At 48.2% G+C, this 19,232-nt stretch overlaps 2 protein-coding genes across 13 annotated transcripts in view; one reads left to right on the forward strand and one right to left on the reverse strand.

The window, feature by feature from the left end:
- Nucleotides 1-780: 780 nt before the first annotated feature.
- FNDC5 (fibronectin type III domain containing 5) lies at nt 781-8,232 on the forward strand. Of its 3 annotated transcripts, none has more exons than XM_064493804.1 (6): nt 781-896; nt 2,473-2,588; nt 3,059-3,257; nt 3,617-3,706; nt 5,671-5,804; nt 6,714-8,232. In XM_064493804.1, the coding sequence occupies exons 1-6, from the start codon at nt 824-826 to the stop codon at nt 6,750-6,752; spliced, it is 651 nt and encodes a 216-aa protein (XP_064349874.1). In that variant the 5' UTR covers nt 781-823; the 3' UTR covers nt 6,753-8,232. The 3 variants fall into 3 exon arrangements, with proteins under 3 accessions (XP_064349874.1, XP_064349873.1, XP_064349875.1); XM_064493803.1 differs by having other exon boundaries at nt 6,805-8,232; XM_064493805.1 differs by lacking the exon at nt 6,714-8,232 and adding an exon at nt 6,163-6,707.
- A 3,156-nt stretch (nt 8,233-11,388) lies between these two features.
- Nucleotides 11,389-19,232, reverse strand: part of S100PBP (S100P binding protein) — a 30,748-nt gene continuing 22,904 nt past the window's right edge. For 9 of the 10 annotated variants that reach the window (XM_031464656.2, XM_031464651.2, XM_010976060.3 and 6 more), the window contains exons 6-7: nt 15,824-15,911; nt 11,389-13,988 (exon numbers count right to left, since the gene is read on the reverse strand). In XM_031464656.2, coding sequence (XP_031320516.1) covers nt 13,877-13,988; nt 15,824-15,911 — 200 coding nt within the window. In that variant the 3' untranslated portion in view covers nt 11,389-13,876. The remainder of the gene's footprint in view (nt 13,989-15,823; nt 15,912-19,232) is intronic. The other variant, XR_010383894.1, reaches the window with a different exon arrangement.

Consider the following 19,232-nt stretch of genomic DNA (forward strand, 5'->3'; position numbering starts at 1 on the left):
GCTGTTACTCTCATGATGGAGAGAAAAAAGGAGACCCAAGAAGGGGAAGGACTGGCCTGGGGTCACAGAGCCTTTAAGCCCTCCAGTGAGTCAGAGCACCCTCTTCTCGGCCCCATGGTAAACACTGAGCACCTACAGCACCTACTCAGCACCCCCATCCCCACTAGGATTGTTCCCCTCTGCTCACTCCTGCCCCAGCCTGCAAGGCCTTGGATCGGTGTGGAGTGAGGGGTGGGGACCCTCAGGCCAGGGAGGGGACCCCCAGGCCAGGGAGGGGAGGTCATTTTTGGGGTGGAGTGCGGTGAGAGCACAGAGGAGCATCTCCGTGGCACTTGCCCTCCCTCTCCCTCGGGAAAGGGCTGAGGTGGGGGCCAGGTCAGGACTGCGTAGCGGGGAGAGGGGCTGCGAGGCTGGGACTGAGCACAGTGGCGCGCGGAGAACCCGGCGCAGGCTCCCGCACAGGCGAGAGGGTGGGATCGCTAGTTCGGGAAGCCAGGCGGGCCAGGTCGCGGGCGAGCGGGGTGGGGGCGGCGTGGGGGCGCCCTCCGCCCCTCACCCCGCCCCCGCGCCTCTCCCCGCAGCGGGGGCGCCCCGCCCCCCGGGCGCCCGACGTGGACGCGGCCGCCGCCGCCGCCACCGCCGCCGCCACCGCCGCCGCCGCGCGGGAGTCGCTGTCCGCGGAGCCGGCATGCAGGGGGCGCGGGGCGGCGCGGGGCGGCCGGGCCAGGCGGGCCGCGGGCCGGAGCGCCAGCGCGAGCGGCCGCCGGCAGCCGGAGCCGCGTCCCCCTGCGCCGCCCCGGGCCGGCCGGCCGGAGGAGCCGCCATGCACCCCGGGCCGCCCCGCGCCGCGCTTCGCCTGTGGCTGGGCTGCGTCTGCCTCGCGCTGGTGCAGGCGGGTAAGGGGGCCCGGGCGGGGGGCGCGGGCGGGCGGCTGGGCTCCTCTGCCGCCCCAGCCGCGGGAGTCCTAGGGCCCCTTCCCTGCTCCCTGAGGACCCTGTCTCTGGCACGCTCACGGCTCCCTTCGCCCCACCCCCAGCCGCTTCCCTGCCTTCTTGACCCCCAGACCCGACCTCTGGCGTCCCAACCCCTTCCCACCACACTTGCCCTGGGGTCCAGGGTCTTGGGATTCCCAGTGCCCGCATCCCATGGCCCTGGCCCCAGGCCTTTCCTTCAGGAGCCCAAGCTCCTTTTTCTGGGCCAGGGAGCAGCTGAGGACACCGGTCCCCCCACCTTGGGCCTCTGTCCCTGTCCCCAGAGCACTGCAGGCCAACTTTGCAGGTCGGAGCGGGATGGGGTCCTGGTGTGAGGGGGATGGAAGTCTGCATAAGAGGGTGCTGGGGCACGGACCCCGAGCCTGGAGTTTGGCCTGCCCCCTGGGGCCTGGCCTCCTCCTTGCCCAGCCTCTCCTGATGCCCTGTAGCTGTCCCTCCTGGCTGTCGCCACCTTGCTCATGTCCTCCTACCAGGCTCTCCTTGGCTCAGTGCTCTCTCTCTGCTTCCGTCCTGTCTCTGATACCCACTTGATATCCTACTGTCCTGTCCTTCTGTCTGCCACCCCTGTCTGTGTCTTTTTCTCACACCATGTCTGGCTTTGTCTCCCCAGGCCCCAGGCTCAGTCCTTTGGGGGTCCACTCGTCTGTGGGGTGAGGGGTGCGGCTCAGGCTCAGGTCTTCTTCCCCGTCCAGCACTTGCCCCTTGGGGGATATAGAGGCTGTGTGACTCCACTGTCCCTCTCCTAGAAGGTTCCTCCTTCCCTGACCCCCACCATCTCCATCACTGCCTTCTCAGCTGATCCCTTTCTTCCTCTCCCCCCATCCAGAAGGCCCTCCCTATACGCTTGACTCCACTGAAGGGGCCCTGCTCTGAGTGACCCCATCTTCCCCTGCTGCCTGCCCATCTGCCTCTTGGGGATGGCAGGGTTGGAGGAGAGGCCCTTCCCCAGGCTTCATCCTGCCTGGGTCTCCACAATACTGGGGCTTCCTTTCCTGATCCTCACTCCCATCCCACGGCTCACTCAGCTTGGCTCTTCTCAACCTCTGGGTCTTTCTCCTTCCCTCAAGGTCACTCACTTGACAGTGCTGTTCTGTAGAAAGAGCACTAGACTGGGAGGCTTTTCATCAGACTAACCTTCAGCTCCTCCAACCCCAGCCATCTATGTCCCCCCTTACCTGTCCGCCCAACCTCTCACCACCCTCCTCCATTAGACGTGGCCCATCAATTTTAGCTTAAGCCTTAGTGGGGCCACTTGTGGCCAGCAGGGCCTCCTGCCCGGGGTACCGGCAGCCTGGGGCCTCTCAGGCCCAGCTCTTCAGCCACTAAGGCACTGAGCCCCAGGTGCCAATCCCGCTGGAGGCCTGGGTTTCTTCTTTCCCTCACCACAGAGCCTTCCTCAGGTTTCCCTTTCACACTTATAAGACAGTGAGCCTGGGCCTCACAGCAGGGGTGCTCAGGCTCCCGTGCCTCCCCACCCCAGACAGCCCCTCGGCCCCAGTGAATGTCACTGTCAGGCATCTCAAGGCCAACTCTGCGGTGGTCAGCTGGGACGTCTTAGAGGATGAGGTGGTCATTGGATTTGCCATCTCTCAGCAGGTAACCGTTGAGGCTCCCTGGGAGGAAAGAACACATCAAGATAGAAGTGGAGAGTGGGGGAGGAAGGGATGCAGAAAGAGCAAGGAAAAAGGAATGAGGAGCAACAGAGACTGGTGGAAAGCTGCACCCATAGCTGAGAAGGGAGGCCCCAGAAAGGGATCAGTGAGGGAGGGCTCAGGAGCCTCTGATTGGAACCTGGGCATGAAGAGCATGATTTTGATCTTAAACAGACCTGAGTTTGGGAGCTGGCTCCAGTTCTCGCTAGATGTATGGCCTTGAGCAACTTCCCTGACCTCTCTGAACCTGTCTCCATATCTGTAAAATGGAGATGATGGAATGCTTAGTCAGGTTGTGGATGTTAGGGATTTAGCCTGGTAGCCAGGTGGGGCTTCATGACACTGGAGAGGTGGGCAGAAGTGGGGTTGGGGCCTGTACCCTGAAAACAGGGGGCCTGGCTTTTGCTTCTGCAGAAGAAGGATGTGCGGATGCTGCGCTTCATTCAGGAGGTGAACACCACCACCCGCTCGTGCGCGCTCTGGGACCTGGAGGAGGACACCGAGTACATCGTGCACGTGCAGGCCATCTCCATTCAGGGCCAGAGTCCGGCTAGCGAGCCGGTGCTCTTCAAGACGCCACGCGAGGCTGAGAAGATGGCCTCCAAGAACAAAGGCAGGCCTGGGTGGCTGTCAGGAAGGACAGGGGTGCGGTGAGGGGTGGTCGGGGTCAGAGCAGGGGGCAGCTTGAGGAAAGCTTGTTCGCCCCCATCCCTCCCCCAGCCCCTGCTGCCTAGTACAGTGGTCCCCGAGAAGAGGAGAGGTTCACTCTGGTCCCAAGACAATGGGATACAAACTCAGTTTTATATTAAGTCCAGTCACTGCCACCAGAGTAGCCGTCAGCATGTTCTTGAATCTCTTTTTGTTAGGTGTGTGGGCTCCTGTAGAAATAAGCCCTTAATATCTTAGGCTTGGCCCTAGAAGGGCTGCTGGGGGAGAAAGGGAGCCCTGGACTTAGTGTCTCTCACCTCACAGATGAGGTGACCATGAAGGAGATGGGGAGAAACCAGCAGCTGCGGACGGGCGAGGTGCTGATCATTGTCGTGGTCCTGTTCATGTGGGCCGGTGAGTCTGGCCCCAGGCCCTTCTTCACTTAACCTCGGGGAAGTGGAGGACCCTGACCAGACCCTTCTCTCAGAGAAACAGAAGGTGAGGGGCTTGTAGGCAGGGAGAGAAAAGGACTGAGGAGCCCACGTCCTGCTTTGGGGACCAGATCTGATCCCTTCTCTAACTCACCCCTCACCAAAAAAAAACAGCATCTCGGTAGCTGTCTTGTAGGAGTATGTGAGTGCTTGCCCTCCCCTTCCCTCATGAGCGGCTCAGGCTCCGGGGGGTGGACACAGCCACAGCCTTTGCCTTCCAGCGGCTACAGCAGCCTCTCCTTCCTCCCCTGGGTTGCTGTGCCTCCAGGTGTTTCAGGCCTCGGCAGACAGCTCAGGCTTGGGACACCCTCTTAACTCACTCATCCTTCTAGACCGGGCTCTGAGACCACCTCTGTAAAACTCCCCAATCCATCCATGAGAATGTCCCTCCTGCCTCGCTGCTCCCATAGCACACGGTGTGACCCTCTCTAAATGTAACCCTTCCTAGATAAGTCTTTCTCTTTTCCCACTTGTCTGTAAGCTCCCTGAGGATAAAGGCCATCATCTTTGTACTCAACTCAACCAGAATTTTCTGAACAGCCACTCCTTTCCAGTGAGTAATGCTGAAGTCGTGACTAAGAAGAGCCAGGTGCTTGTAAGGAACTCTGTCGGGGAGACACCAGGCTCATACTTAACTAGGATTCAGTGTGATGAGTGCTCTAATGGTACCATGTAGGGGAGCAGAGGACAGGGAATTGATTCTGGGGCTAGGAGGAGAAATCAAGAAAAACACAGAGAGGAGGTAAATGGGAGTTGAGCTTTAAAGAATCAGTAAGAGTTCACCAGGCAGCCAAAAAAGGGGCAGGTATTCTGGGCATGGTGTGTTCAAGAAGCGAATTAAGCCCAGTCTGACTCAGTGCAGCTGCGACCCGGGGAAGGTAGAAAGTGGGATAGTTAAGGGATGGCGAGGCTGTCAGGTGGACTGCAGTCCTTTCTGAGGGAATCAAACACCACATCAAAGCTGTATTAGCATTGTGGTTGAGGGGGCAGGTTCTGTTGTAGAAGCATATGGAAAAAAATGTTCTGTAGGCACACAGAAAAACAGGCACTTGGAAAAAAAAAATGCAGGAAAAACAAAGGATTGTACAAAAGGAGAGGTTTGCTTAGGGTGCATTGTTAGACTCGGCCAGACAGTATTCGTATAACCATAACAATATAAACGTAGTGAGTTAACCCCAAATTGTGACGTAATTCTGTTAGGATGATGAGGAGGGAAGTAGAGGGAGTTGTTAGGCTTCGTCTACTGTGGTGGGACATCAACAGATAATCTCTAAAACAGATACATCAGTAAATGGCCCTATAAATCAGGTATGCAGGCAATAATGGGGAAAACACCCACAAGAATCGGGGTTGGCTTCCTTAATACTACTGACTTTCAAAAAGTATTACTGGTTTGATAGCAATAAACATTTAGCAGAGTGCAGGCTATGGAGTGCACAGCCCCAGCTCCACTGTGTGAGCTTGAGTGGGTTATCTAGGCTCTGCCTCAGTGTCCTCACTCGTCACCTGGGGATGGTAGGACCAGGTGCCCTCAGAGACTGAGCTTCAGTGGGATGGGCTGTCGGCGCACAGCACAGGGCCTGGTCCATGCTAGACAGGTGCTACTGGTTTGGTTTCCCCTGGAGGAAAAGGGGAGCCCTCTGAGGTTTAAAAGAAGGGAAGGGAGGAGACACAATCAGAAATATATTGTAGGAAGATCAATCCTGCAGCAATGAAAGGGATGGCTGGTAGGGGGACAGGTGGACATAGGAGCCAGGGGACAGAAGCAGACTTTTGTGGAAGTACAGGTGAGAGGCCACCTGGAGCCCAGTACCCACAGGAGCTCAGCAAGGTCTAGTGGGAGTGAAGTGGCTTTGGCTTTTGACTGCTCTCCCTTGTCCACTGTAGGTGTCATCGCCCTTTTCTGCCGCCAGTATGACATTATCAAGGACAATGAACCCAATAACAACAAGGAAAAAACCAAGAGTGCATCAGAAACCAGCACACCAGAGCACCAAGGCGGGGGTCTTCTCCGCAGCAAGGTGAGGGCAGGACCTGGGCCCGGGTGGGTGGCCCTGTGGCTTGCGTGCTGGTTGTCCCTGGGCTGCAGAAGGGGTCAGCTCAGGGCCTGGCATGGCTGCAGCTGGGCAGAGCCAAGCTTGGCCGCTGCCTGTGTGACACAGGGGACACTGCAAATTGATTCTGGATCCTCTCCTTTTGCAGGGTGCCAGGGGCCAGTAGGGGTTTAAAAAAAGGCAACGAACGGGGAGGGCAGAGTTCTTGGTTGATGCGGGACAGCACGAGGAGGGGTTCTGGGCTCATTCCTGCTCCCGCTGTGCTGAGTGACCTTGGGCAGGTGCTTCACCTCTTTGTACCTTCATTTCCTCTTCTGTAAAACAGATATGAGAACCTTTCAGTGCTTGCTCTGAAGAAAGACATTGAGGATGGGAGAGGATCTCATGGTTCTGACGTTGATTATCCAACAAACATCTGACCCTCCTCCCTCCATCTCCTTACACCCTTTGGCTTACTGTCCTCTCTCAGCTTCTCTCTTTCTGGCGCACTTTCCTGAAGCCTCTTACTAGCCCCCATCTCCAGAAGCACCTCAACAATGTCAGTGTCTGGGGCTGCGCTCAGAGGCAGATCTGCAGGATGTGAGAGAACCAGCCAGCGGGATGGCTCTGCTGGGGGTGGACTGGGTACCAGGGGCTGTGGGCCCAGGATCCAGTCCTGGCCATTCAGCTGAGTGAGGCCGAAGGCCGGGTTTGAGAAGGCAGAGAGACAAGACATCCAGGGAGGGCTTCTCCTTTCCTTCCTCCTGAGACAAGAGCCTGGCTTTTTAGGCTGCAGCCCTGCTGCCCCCTTCCATCTTGTGTCTTCTTTCTGTTTCCAACCTTGTGAGGAGTCTATTCAATTAGCCCTGGCCGCTTCTCTCATTTTTTTCCTCCCAGTTTCCAAACAAGCCCTCGGTGAACATCATCGAAGCATGACTGCCTGTCTGCAGGGAGAAGGATTTCATTTTTCTTCTCTGCTGGTCCCCAGGTCCATGGGCACGGGGAGAGAGAGGACTGCCGGGCAGGGGGGAGGCACAGCTAGCTGCACAGGTCTCCCTCTGCTCCCCCATCCTAGTCCGGTGAAGAAGGCTGAACTACCAACCCAAATTCTGCAAAAAATAAACAAGCCACAAAACTATAAGGCCTGGCCCCATTCTGGAAAAGGCAAAGCTGCATGAGACACAGCCTTCTTTCTGCCTCCTCGCCTCTCCTGGACTGGCCTCTTTGAGAAAATGCACAGAGCTCCTGGGAGATGACAAGCACCTAGACTGACAGAAGCTGTGTCTTTCAGGGAAGCCGTGGGGCTGCCTGCCGGGCAGGGTCCTGGCTGCCATCAAGCCTTTGCTGGATCCAGCCATCAAGGACTTGTTTGTGGTGCAAAGCACAACTTGACGAGTGTGTAGGGTGTTATCTGTTCTCTCTCTTTTGGAAAACACAATCGAAGGGCTTCACTCCATAGGGCAAGATTCCCCAAGCTGGTTGCCTGCATATTCTGTCTTCTTTGGCCCTTATTTTGACTGTGAGATCATCAGTCTGGGGTCTGAAGAAGACAAAGTGGGAAAGAGACCTGGAAGAAATTGGCCCCGTTTCTTTAGGAAGAGTCTCTTGGAGTTGCAACAGTGCTGGCTTGCACAACTGAAAAGGTACGTCCACGTGGGACAGACATCCTGGGGGCTGCTAAATCACACCCTCTGGGATGGAAGCTGCTGGAAGGCAGGCCTGAGCCATTCACCACGGACAGTCAGAGCAGTCCTGGCCTCTGGGGTCTCCATATCTTGCCATCTCATCCAGGGTTCTGTGAAAGCTACCCGGGGTCCTCATGTCCTTCCCTAGAGCCTGAGTGGTGTGAGGTGACAGGTCTCTCTCTCCACTGCCTCTTTCTGGTTTAAAAAACAAATGGTGCTTGCTAAGGGAAGGCAGACCCTTCCCTCGGACTGACAAGCTATGACTGTTGAATGCCTGCGTGGGAAGAGATGGACCTCTCCATCTTCCGTTGGTGGCTGAGGACGGGAGTGTGGGAGGACTGCACCTGGCACACAGTAGGTGCCCAGTGCATACCTGTTGAACTGAATGATAAGAGCAATGGCCCCCAAGCCAGAGAGCTGAAAGCCATTACCCAATGACCGCCCCTTCCTTCCGGTCTATAAGAGCTCTCGGGGCTGGGTCAGCTACCACTCTGCTTTGCCCGAGCGTGGAGCACAGGGAGGGAGGAGAGACAGGGTAAAAGGCAGATGTCAGCAGTACTAAGGGCTTCCTCATGGGAGGGCATGAGGTTCCACTCATTGTCTTGTGACTTCCATCCCTGCTGAACGGGGCTGCAAGGCCAAGGCTCCTTAGGGGAGAGGTCCTTACCTCTGATTCAGTTAGAGCAATAACCACTTTTTAAATGTAAAATAAAAACACAAATGAAAAGGCACATCCTTGTCTTCTGGTAAATGCCCAAATGTTGCCCTCTTTTTCTGGCAGTTGGCAGCAAGTCAGGATGTGTGGAGGAGGGAGTCAGTTCTCTCTCTCCATTTTGGCCTGCAGCTTCTTAGGGACAAGCCTGCCAGGCAAGCTGGAGTTGGAAGGGAAATCTCAAACAGATGGGGGTGCACGTGTAGGAGGAGAAAATAGCTATTACTGAGCACCCCCCCCCCCCCACAAGCCAAGCTTGGGCTGCCTCACCGCATAGGTATGCAGGCTGGAGCTCAGTTTTTAAAACAATGGGTTTTCCTCTCTGGATGGGGTTGGTGTTTTCCCTGGCCTGAGGAATGCAGTCCTGCTTCTCCCCGGGGGAGGGGGAGGGGGGCTGAGGGGGGAGAGAAGAGGAACCATGGAAGCTGCTTGCTGCGGCTCAGAATTCACAGCATGCCATTCGGGGCTGTTAAAGGAACATCATTATGATCCCGCAGCAGGCTGAAAGGTAGAGTAATGGTGCCGGTAGCCAATGAGAAAATCAGTAAATGGGGCACCTTGAACATTCTGTCCAGAGCTGGGAGGAGCTTAGAGAGAAAATGTCAGGTGAGCGGGGCTTAGGGCAGGCTGTTCTGGAAGGTTCTGAGAGCTGAGGGAAGCGGGTCTTAGAAGCTGAGTGGGAAAGTGGGAAGTGGATTAGCACACAGAACTCTAAGCCAGACCTCAGAGAGGTCCTTCCCAGGCCCTCTGTCCCTGTCTAGTGCCTGCCGACGGAGAAGCCCCAGGTCAGCATCAGGTGTAGACAAATGTCAGTGGGGTCCAGGGAGCCCCGCTGATGGGACTTTCCTGTTTTCACCTTATCTGTGCCCGTGGCACATCCTCTGAGGGTGTGAGGGGAAAGGAGTGAACAACACTCCTGGCTAACTAAACTCCATTCCCTTTCATCCCCTCCCTAAACCCCCAAGTTCTACAACAATTGAGCTTTTCCTGAATCAGCTGCAGTTGCACTGTAGAACCCTGCAGCTGTGACCTGGGCTGTGGTCCTTTCTTCACCCCTCACTTAGAGCTGCAGATTCATCACAGCTTGGGAAGGGCCCAGGCCAAGTTCTCTGAGACTAATAAGAGAATGGACTTGCAGACCGCAGCAGGCCCACGAGAGGAACGCTGGACTGAGAGGCAGGAGACCCTGCATCGTCATCACACCTTAGGTCAGTTACTTCTCTGACGGAGCCTTGGTTTCCTGTCTGTCAAAGCCAAAGGGGTAAGACCCAGAGGACTCCCAGACCCCACCCACCAAGGCGGGTAGGAGCCAAGGGGCTTCCTCATAGGAGCAAGAGGGCGACCCCAGGGTCTGAGGAGAGGAAGGGGGACTGCTGTTTGCAGGGGCAGGAGTCCTTTTTTTCTCTCTAGTCTTGTCCCAACCTCAGCTTTTCAGTATGGACCTCTAGAATCCATTTTTAAGACTTCCAGTTCAGCCTTTTACAGAAATATGTAACATCTCACCATTCCAGTCATGTGATGTTTCAGACTTCTACTTTTATTTCTCATCTTCTTTAAACCTATTTGACAGTTTCTGGATTTTGCTTTTTAAAAAGTAGCCTTTAAGAAAAAAACGCTTCTGTAAATGGGACACTGCCCTAGCTCCAGCCCCACCAGGCTCTATTGGCCCAAACCCTCAAATGTGATATGAAGCTAAATGGAAGGACGTCTTCATATACAAATAATTCCTTAATGATACAGCTTTTCAGGACTATTATACAGACAGCTTTAAAGGTCATCCAAAAGATTACATTCTACCTCTTCTCAACGGCTGCTGGGAGGGCCAGATTTTCTGTCTGTGTCATGTTCCAGTTGTCGTAGGGGGAGGACAGGTGGGGAAGATTGACAAGACAGGAGCTTGCTCGTTGAGGAATTCCACCACTGACCAGCTGATACTTCCTGTGACAAGTGGACATTTTTCTCCTGACAGGTGCTCTGGCCTATAAAGCAAGCATACCCTAGAACCAGCTTAGGAATGATTGCTTTCTCTTAAAAAAGCAGGACAGCACTAAGCAAAGCAGGGAATTCTGCTTTCTAGTTTTAGGTGGTTGGGACTTTTTCTTCCTGTAAAATCTCACAACAGGCTGGTCAGAGAATGAGCTTTTAGAGAAGTTAAAATTCTCCTCACTTCTCTGCAATGTCAAACAAACTGAGGGTAAGGGACACCACCATCTCAGAGAATTTCAGCCTGGTTGGTCTCTGAAACTTTTGCTGCCTACAGTAACACATTGCTAAAAAGAAAATAAGCAATTGCTGGACAAAGGAACATCTGTTCCTGACAGGACAAAATGGATACCACCTATAGGTCAAGAGAAGCTCAGATTCAGACAATACCAAATAGCTGAGTATTCAGCAACATTTATGTTAAGCCTTTTGCCTGGACTGTAGAATACATACTCAACAAAACTTACAGAACAGCAGGACAGAGAGCCTGTCCAAACATGTTACTATGTATTTACTCAGCACGAGTTCACATTTTCAAGCACTGGCTAATGCAGGTGACAAGCTATTACTGCCTCCCATTTCATCCTTGCTCCTGGGGCAAGTATAAGAAGCTTAGGTTCACAAAAGGGATCGTAGGAACGCTGTGTCTCCCACATCTGCCCACTCTTATTCCAACCTTCACCCCAGGTTCTAGTAGCAACTTCTGGAGAAGTTGGGTTAAGAACAATTATCAGTTCTGGTTTCTCAAATCCTTCTCAAAGGGAGAATGCCCCCAGGTAGCTCAGTTCTTCCTTGATCAGTGCTGGCTCTGGAGAGGCAGAGGGACACTGGGGTCAGCCTCACAGCCACGGGAAAGAGTGCGAGGCAATGCGTGGGTGATGGAGCTGAGCCCTCCTCCCTCTCTGCAAAAACAGCAGTGCAGTGGTATTTCAGGCTCTCCCTATGTCAGGCTCCTGACATGCACTATATGTAGCTGCAAATCCCAATCAACTTCAACATTTCTTACCTGCTAGAACGCTTTTCTCAACACTGTAATTTACCCTCAAAAGAACAGGGAGCACGCACCCTCGCCTCCCCAGAACCACATTCTACTAACTACCGCCCCCTCCCACCACCCACTAACCTACCTACGCAAAGAAGGAAGGAACCCTCTTCCTTTAAAGCCCGCAACAGACGGCCACAGTACATAAGCCACTGACAAGAACTTTTATTTCTTTTTAATGACATTAAACACAACTGCTTCAAGGGGAAAAACATGATAAAGAGGAGGCACCAAACTTCAGTTTCATAATTGATCCTGACAACAACTCAAGTAAATTGGGGTCTGCCTTAGATGCAAAACTATAGGTTATTTCAGGCTCTATACTTACAAGTCAACTATGTAAACAGCCAGTTTCTCGTCTGCTTTAAGACCCCTGTGGTGAGAATGTCATCATGGATGAAGAAAAGCTAGGCAGGCAGTTAAATGCACACAACCAATACTAAAATAAAACAACATGGCAAGAATTCTACGTGAGACTTAGCGGCCAACACCAAATGTATGTAGCTTTAAAAACAGATTAAAACTCCAGATTCTACCCACTACCATCTTTAAGGCGAACATGCCTAATAATAAGTTTTCTTTGGCTTTTTCTTCTTAAAGAATACCATGTTAACCGCTAGGGAACAGTTCTCTCCTCCCCCAGTCCAACAGATTTAATTAAGCTGCTAAAGCTTTAGAAAAACAGAATTATTTGAGCAAAGAGGAAATGTGATTGTCACATTTTCTAGTTAACCCGTCACTCATTTGATTTGGCAAAGGCGATGCTCCCATTACACATCAGACTTAAACCCTCCTGTACTAGGAAGGCAGGAACACAAGTCTTAGTCTTTTGGCTAAGTAAAAGGCTGTCCCTTTACTTCTTGGTTATCTGTAGGGAACAAGATAACCGCAATGCTAGTTACCCAGCTACAATTAATTCTAACTATGCTATAGTTCCAAAGACAGATGCTTGCTTGTCTTACTTCATCAGGCTAATTTAGGGAAACCTGGAAAAGTGTTATGATAAATACCAATTGAAATAATAGATTCTGACTCTTGCTTTTGAACAGAACTTCTCCTTTGCATTTTGGTCCCAGACTCTAAACAAATGTTCAAGGAAGAGAGAATCCTTGACCAGATAGAAATAGTTTACATCCATCTAAATTTACTGGAAACTATGACCGAGCTTTTCCCAAGTCAGTTTCTGAAGCAGGGTAGGATGTTTAAGATGGGTTACTTGCATACAAAGATGGAGCTGACTGAACAACGAAACCAGACAGAGGCAGCGAGCTCAGTACCACAGGCTGTGCCACAGCAGCTGGGTACCACCTTGACAGAGAGTGAACAATAACAGCACAAATGCCGACTGCAAAATCTCCCAAGAGATGTCTAGAGCTGTCTGTAAAGAGAATAACGAACTCCTAGGACATCCAGTAAGGTGGCTGCACAGAACCTGTCAACTTGGGTCAGAATACCAATCCTTAAGATCAGGTAATACTTTGTACACAGGCTTAATCAAAACTATATTAGATCCACTTTAGTAGTTTTGTAAAATTGTACATCAGAGGTTTGACCAAGTGAGGAAATGGTAGCATCCAGGATCAAAAGGCACCTCCTGTTAACTAATAATACAGACAAAAGACTGCCTCTCCAGAGTCTCTCCCATAGGATGGAGGCTCACTGATTAACACAACAACTCATACTTGAAGCTGGGGTTCAGCAGATGAAACTGAAGACCAACTGTCACCTCTCAATAGCACTGGCTTTCTGGCCTATTATAGAGTCAAGACTCCAGTTGGGCACCTCTTCAGTAAAGAGCACAGGGATGCTGTTCTTAAGAGGCATATCTGTGTCTAACAGGATATAGGAATATGCCGGTAGAGCCCAAAGGTCACTGAGGAAAAAAGAAAGGCAGAGAAGGCGACTAGTAACAAGACCACAAACCAGCACAAGCTATTTGTTAGTCATCGGTCTTCTGTCAGTTAAAATGTGTCAGATTTGTAAACACTATTGTGCAAAACAAATTTAATGAAGAATGAAAAAAAGCTAAAAAAAAAAAAAAGGCAGCTAGTAGGTACACAAAAGAGGTTTATACTTTTAATTTGTCTTTTCAACTACTTCAGAAGTCCTGGATTACTAACTTTAAAACACTGACAGATACTTAGAGATTCAAATAGAAAAGTAGGAGGGATTGTTTAAAGTGACTTGTATCCATTTTATAAGTCATCAGCAATAACTAACACTGGCTTGCAGCCTGATAAAGAATCCCTTCCTCACAGGAGATTAAAGGATGACTTTTTTTGGGCACTAGAAGCAGACTTCACCTCTCTGCAGAGGTGGGTGTTTTGCTTGAGCCTGGGTGTTTTGGCTCAATGCTGGCTTTTAGGGAGGCAGCCACCTTCAATGTAAATTTAAAAATTAAAACTGTATCAACTCAACATTGCCTAAATGCATGCACACACACAAACAGAAAGGACCTTATACAAAAAACTTCAAGTCAGCAATGGGTATTTCCAAAAGGTAACAGATTCTTTAAATAAAAATGTTGTGAAAAATAAAATTCAAAATCTACAGAGCATGAAACAGTAGAAGATAAGATGCTGCTCTGAACAGGAACCTTGATAGGGACCTTCACTGCTGACGGGAGGAGGCAAAAGGACTATGGAAAATCCTGTAGACACTGGAATCGGTGGTGGCTTCGCATGTTCCTGTCAACCCACTGAGTCAGACTGTATCTTTGCAGAGACTTCTGTCGGAACCGGGCGTAGTTCCTATCAGGAGAGAGGGAAAGTGAAGAGGACAGATGAGACTTCAGCTGTATTGGCTATTTGCACACAAAAATGGCCAAGGCAACTATTTAAAGAATATTGTTACTTTTGGAAATTGGACATTCATTTTACTTCAATTCTCTTAATTTTAGAATTTGATACTATTTATATGAAAGTCACACAATAAGTGCTATTTCCTTCCAACTTTCAAAGCTACCCAATTCCCATACAGGCATTATGGTGATATAGTCCAAATATACACATGTTCCAAGAAAACTCAATGTATAATGTATAATAATATTTAAGCAGGAAAAAACATGTTATCTTTCTGGAAACATTTAGAGGATCTATATTTCACTGCTTGTATCAGATCTGTACCTCCAGCAGGACCTCACTGTCTGACACAGCTCAAGGTTGCTCAGAACACAGCAGTTAAAATTAGAATAAAATTCCCAGAGAAGGTAAGTCATCACGTGAGTATCACATTGCAAGCTTAGAGACTGAACAGACTCAAAGTTTCTTAAGAGTCTCCTTTACTCATGTGCTGGGCTGAGGTTCTGAACAGGACCCTCTGAGATAATTTCATCCCATTCTCAACTCCAGCTGTTCCAAATAACCACCTGGAAAGCTTTTTTTTTTTCTTTCTTCCCTAAGATATACATTCTTGGCCCCTCTCTCCACCCCTAGACCCTTGGACATCTGTATTTTTAGACATCTCCATAGGTGATTATAGGGAGCAGCCCAGGTTGAAAATAATTTTAACAGTACTTGACATTTATCTAGTCCTATCTGCAAATCCTTGATGACTTCTTTAAACATCCCATTGCATTCAATGCTAATGACAATCCTACCAGAAGAGTTCTCTCATTAACTCTTTGTATAGGTTAGGAAACTGAGCCTTAGGTAAAATAACTTGCCCAAGGTCATATAATGGAATAAGAGCCTGGATTTGAATTCACATCTGACTCCAGAATTTAATAACCATTACACAACACTGCCTTTCTGAGAACTGCTGTCATTTTGGCAACTACAGAGGAAACACTAAATTTAAAGGCCTTGATTTGGAAGTACGTCTGACATATCTGAAAAACAGCAAAGAAGTCAGTGTGACTAGAGCAGAATAAGCAAGGCCAAATAATAGCAGGAGATGAGGTCAGTAAGCTAACCAAGTCAGCCTAGACCAAAGCACATAGGCCCTTATAAGGGATCATGGAGATGGGAAGCCACTGGAAGATTCTGAACAAAGAAGAGAATCTGACTTATACTTTAAAAGAATCCCTTTGGCTTCTGAGTTGAGAACAGTAGACAGGCAAAGGCAGAACCAGGGAGACCATTTAGGAGACTTGCAACAATCCAGGTGAAAATGATTGAGAAGTGGTCACGTTTTGGATGTATTTATTTGGATATATGTAGAGCTTATAGGATTTGCTAAAAGGCTGGCTATGGAGTGAGAGAGAAAGGAGCTACAGATGAGTAATTGGATTTCTAAGTAATTGGATCAAAGCAGCTGAGTAAATCTAAAACTACACTGCATCAAGAATCCAGAAGATGTCAGGACTAGAAAAGCCCTTTGACATCAGTTAGTCCAATATCTTAACTTTATTGTTGTGAGGTCCAGAGAAGTGACTTGATTAGATCAAAATCATACAGGTAGTTACAAAATACAAAGCACTTAGAACCCAGGTTTCCTGAATTTCAGTCCAACTCTTATTCCATCATACTACATCAATTCTTTTTCCATTTCCAGAATTAAACAACAATTACAACCCCCAACCCTACCACGTTTCTCCTGCAGCCAAATTCCACCCTTTTCCTCCTCCTTCTAATCACCCACTCACCGCCTGGTGAGGTCCGAAGGATGCTGCCATTTTTGGTTATGCATGTGATGAACCTGATCCATCAAGGCACACAGCTCCCCCAAGGTACCTGTGATACAGAGGGATCAGTGGTTAGGAAGCAGCTCAGCGAACTACCACATCAGCCTAAGTCAAAATGTGTGCTTTCATGGAAAGAGAAAACAGGCATTGGTCTTAATACTGTTTATGATTACCACAAGTAGTCAGCACAAAAACTATAAGCCAGAGAGGGAAGCTTGCTCTCAGATGATGATGATGATGAAGGAGCAATAATGACAGCCACTATTCATTCATTCAACATTTATTAGGTCCTACAATGTAAGAGGAACTTTACTGGTCTCTACAATACGGTGCAGATAAGACACCGTACCTGCCCTCAATGTAGTTTATACAGGAGACAGGCAATTCCAAAAGTTGTGGTAAGGGCAGCGACAGGAGAAATACATGCTGTTATGGTGAGCACAGAGACTGGGAAGTGAGGGTCGGAGAATGCTCTCTCCAGGGGAAGTAAATCATAAGCAGGACTCTAAAGGAGGTATAGGAATTAGTGAGGTGAAGGGGTGGGAAGTGAGGCTGTCCAAGAGAAATAGCTAATACAAAGGTGCAGAGACACAAGACAGCAAAATACATTCAAGAAACAATAGAAGTTGAGAACAGAAGGCAGGTGGGGGCTTTCTGCTTAAGAAAAATCACTGGAGGCAATTTCTCAAATGCCTGGGAGCCTGGCAAGGTGCAAGGCACTTTACATATTATCTTACTAATTCTGAAAAAATATCTTGTATGGAGATACAGTTTATTGACATTGTTTTAGAGACAGGAAACTGTGGCTCAGGGAGGTAAACCTGCCTTCAACACTTATCAAACTGGATTCAAAACTGGCTCCTGTTTGATTCCATGCTTTTGCTACTATTTGCTTTTTTTTGGCTTATATTTGCTATTTTGCTTCTAATGGTTATTTTGCACTTACAAGCTAAGACTTAGGCTGAAGCTCACAAAAGCAAAAATTATGGTTAGAGAGAATAAAATAATTTCCCTGGACCAGTGGCTCTCAAATTTTAACATGCATCATAATCAGCTGGCAGTATAAAACAGGTTGCTAGGCCCCAACCCCAGTTTCTGATTCCATAGGTGTGGAGTGGGACCTGAGAACTTGCTTTTTTAACAAACGCCCAAGTGATGCTGCTGCTGCTGGTCTGGGAACCACACTCTGAAAACCACTGCCCTAGACAGTGGAGACCTTTCTTTCAGCTGGTTTACGTACTTCTCATTACCTCATCTACCCTCAGGAACTAAGAGTCATCTAACTAGGCTACAGGCTATCTTTTCAAGTTCTGGTAAAATATATTTACTTTTAGGACCAATTTAATTTAAGTTTGTAGGGAAAAAGTATATATTTTGGAGGTAAGGCAGACTTGGGTTAAAATTCCAATCTAGCCGCTAACTAGTTCTGTGACCCTGAGCAAATCATTCCACTTATCTATGACATGTGAATAATAATAATATTTAGGTTGAAGTTGAGTATGAGGAATATAGTACATAAAAGACGTGGCATACTGCCTGGCACACAGGCAGTGTGCAGTAAATGGTAGCTACTGTTATAATAGTGTTACAGCCTCAGGACAATATTAGTTTACAAAGACTTTTCAAAATCCTGTGCAAATCATTCATTTGTTTGTAAGAAAATAAATGCTTCTTAAATGGATCAGTCTACACAAAAACTATGACATGTTTTATAACACACAGCAGAAATTCTCTAACCATAATGAGATGACACTTTTCAGGCATAAGTTATAGATTTATTATATTAAAAGTTTCTATGCAGTTAAAAGAAAAAAGCACAACCAAGGGCAAAAGACAACTGAGAAAATGAAAAATATATCTGAAACACAGTTGCAAGGGTTTAATGTTCTTATTCTACAAAAATAAGTCTCATCAAACAAATCAAATAAAAGAAGTCAAGGACATGAATAGGTAATTCACAAAAGTAATATAAGTAATCAATAAACATAATAAAAAGATGGTCAATCTCACTAATCTGGAAATAAAACATTAATTTTACTTCTTGAGAAGGAAATACAAATCAGAAATTAGTTTTCCCTTTAAGAGGGAAATAGCTTTTGATTAGAAAATCCCTTGCCTGTTTGATTTTAGCTAAAATCGAAGCTCTCTATTCAAACTGTCTCTCCTTTACCATACTTTCATGTCACTCGTGCCCCACTCCCTCTAGCTCCCACAAAAATGACATCTCAGTTGTGGGGCGGAAATGAGCTTTGTAATAATTTCAAGATACACTTTTCCTGCTAAAGCATCACCAAAGGAGGGCTGGTGAGATATGAAAAGTCCAGCGTCCAGTCTCAAAATGGAACAAGATTATCTGCAGACCATGTCCTTCAGCTCACTCATCTCTTACCACCTAGATTCAGTAAAACTATCCTGACAATGGAGACTAAAGATATACTATAAACTTCCTACAAAAAAACCTATTCACTTTAAACCAAAAGAAGAAAAAGACTGATCAATTAGTCCCAAAGAGCCTTCAAGTATTCAACTGCTAGGAGTCATAATCTAGCAGCAGCAACTTACCTATAGTATTTATCATGCATCTATCAGGCACTATCCGATGTGCTTTACATATATTAACTCGTTACACATTCCTTACAACAACCGTATTAGGTATTTCCTGCATTTTACAGATGAAGAAACTGAGGCACAGAGAAGTAACTGGCTCAAGGTCACATAGGTAGTGACTGAGCCTAAATTCCAACAATACAATACCATCCTAGGGTTGAGTTTCCTTAAAAATGTTCTAGGACTGATATTTCATTGTAGGAATTAGAAAGCAAGAATCACACTGCAATATCTCTTGTATACCCAGTTAGTACCTAGCACAGCGCTGAGTAAACAAAGGCTCAATAATTAGGTCTCAGCTAATACACCAAGAAGTGTTAGTTTTCATTAGCACAAAGAACTTACTGATGTACCAGGGTAACCTTTATTATTAATAAGGCTTAATGATCTAGAGATAATGGGAGCTAATATTTATTAAGCATTTATTATATGCCAGGCATTTTACTAACTGCTTTGCATGTATCCTATCATTTAATCGTAACAATCACATGAGGCAAATACTATAATCTCCATTTTATTCACGAATAAACTGAAGCTTAGAAAAGATACTCATCTATCTATCATCTAGTAAATGGGAAAGCCAGGATTTAAACCCATGTGGGGCTATTAATCCAAAAACCTTATTTCAGCTCATAGCTTCAATCTCTTCTTCCTCCAAATTTAGAGATGCTAACAAGAATGGAAATATCTGAATTTTCTCTTCTCTTCATAGTTTTAACAGATGGGCTTTCTTGGACCAACAATCAGTACCATGGATTTATTT

This window comes from Camelus dromedarius, chromosome 14 (assembly GCF_036321535.1).
Source record: "Camelus dromedarius isolate mCamDro1 chromosome 14, mCamDro1.pat, whole genome shotgun sequence".
In the NCBI taxonomy this organism is placed as follows: Eukaryota; Metazoa; Chordata; class Mammalia; order Artiodactyla; family Camelidae; genus Camelus; species Camelus dromedarius.

What these genes read in the sequence shown, in the direction of transcription:
- FNDC5 (XM_064493803.1), top strand. Translation starts at nt 824, where the DNA reads ATGCACCCCGGGCCGCCCCGCGCCGCGCTTCGCCTGTGGCTGGGCTGC. An exon ending in CCTCGCGCTGGTGCAGGCGG is followed by an intron (nt 897 to 2,472) that starts GTAAGGGGGCCC and finishes TCCCCACCCCAG; the next exon opens with ACAGCCCCTCGGCCCCAGTG. An exon ending in GATTTGCCATCTCTCAGCAG is followed by an intron (nt 2,589 to 3,058) that starts GTAACCGTTGAG and finishes TTGCTTCTGCAG; the next exon opens with AAGAAGGATGTGCGGATGCT.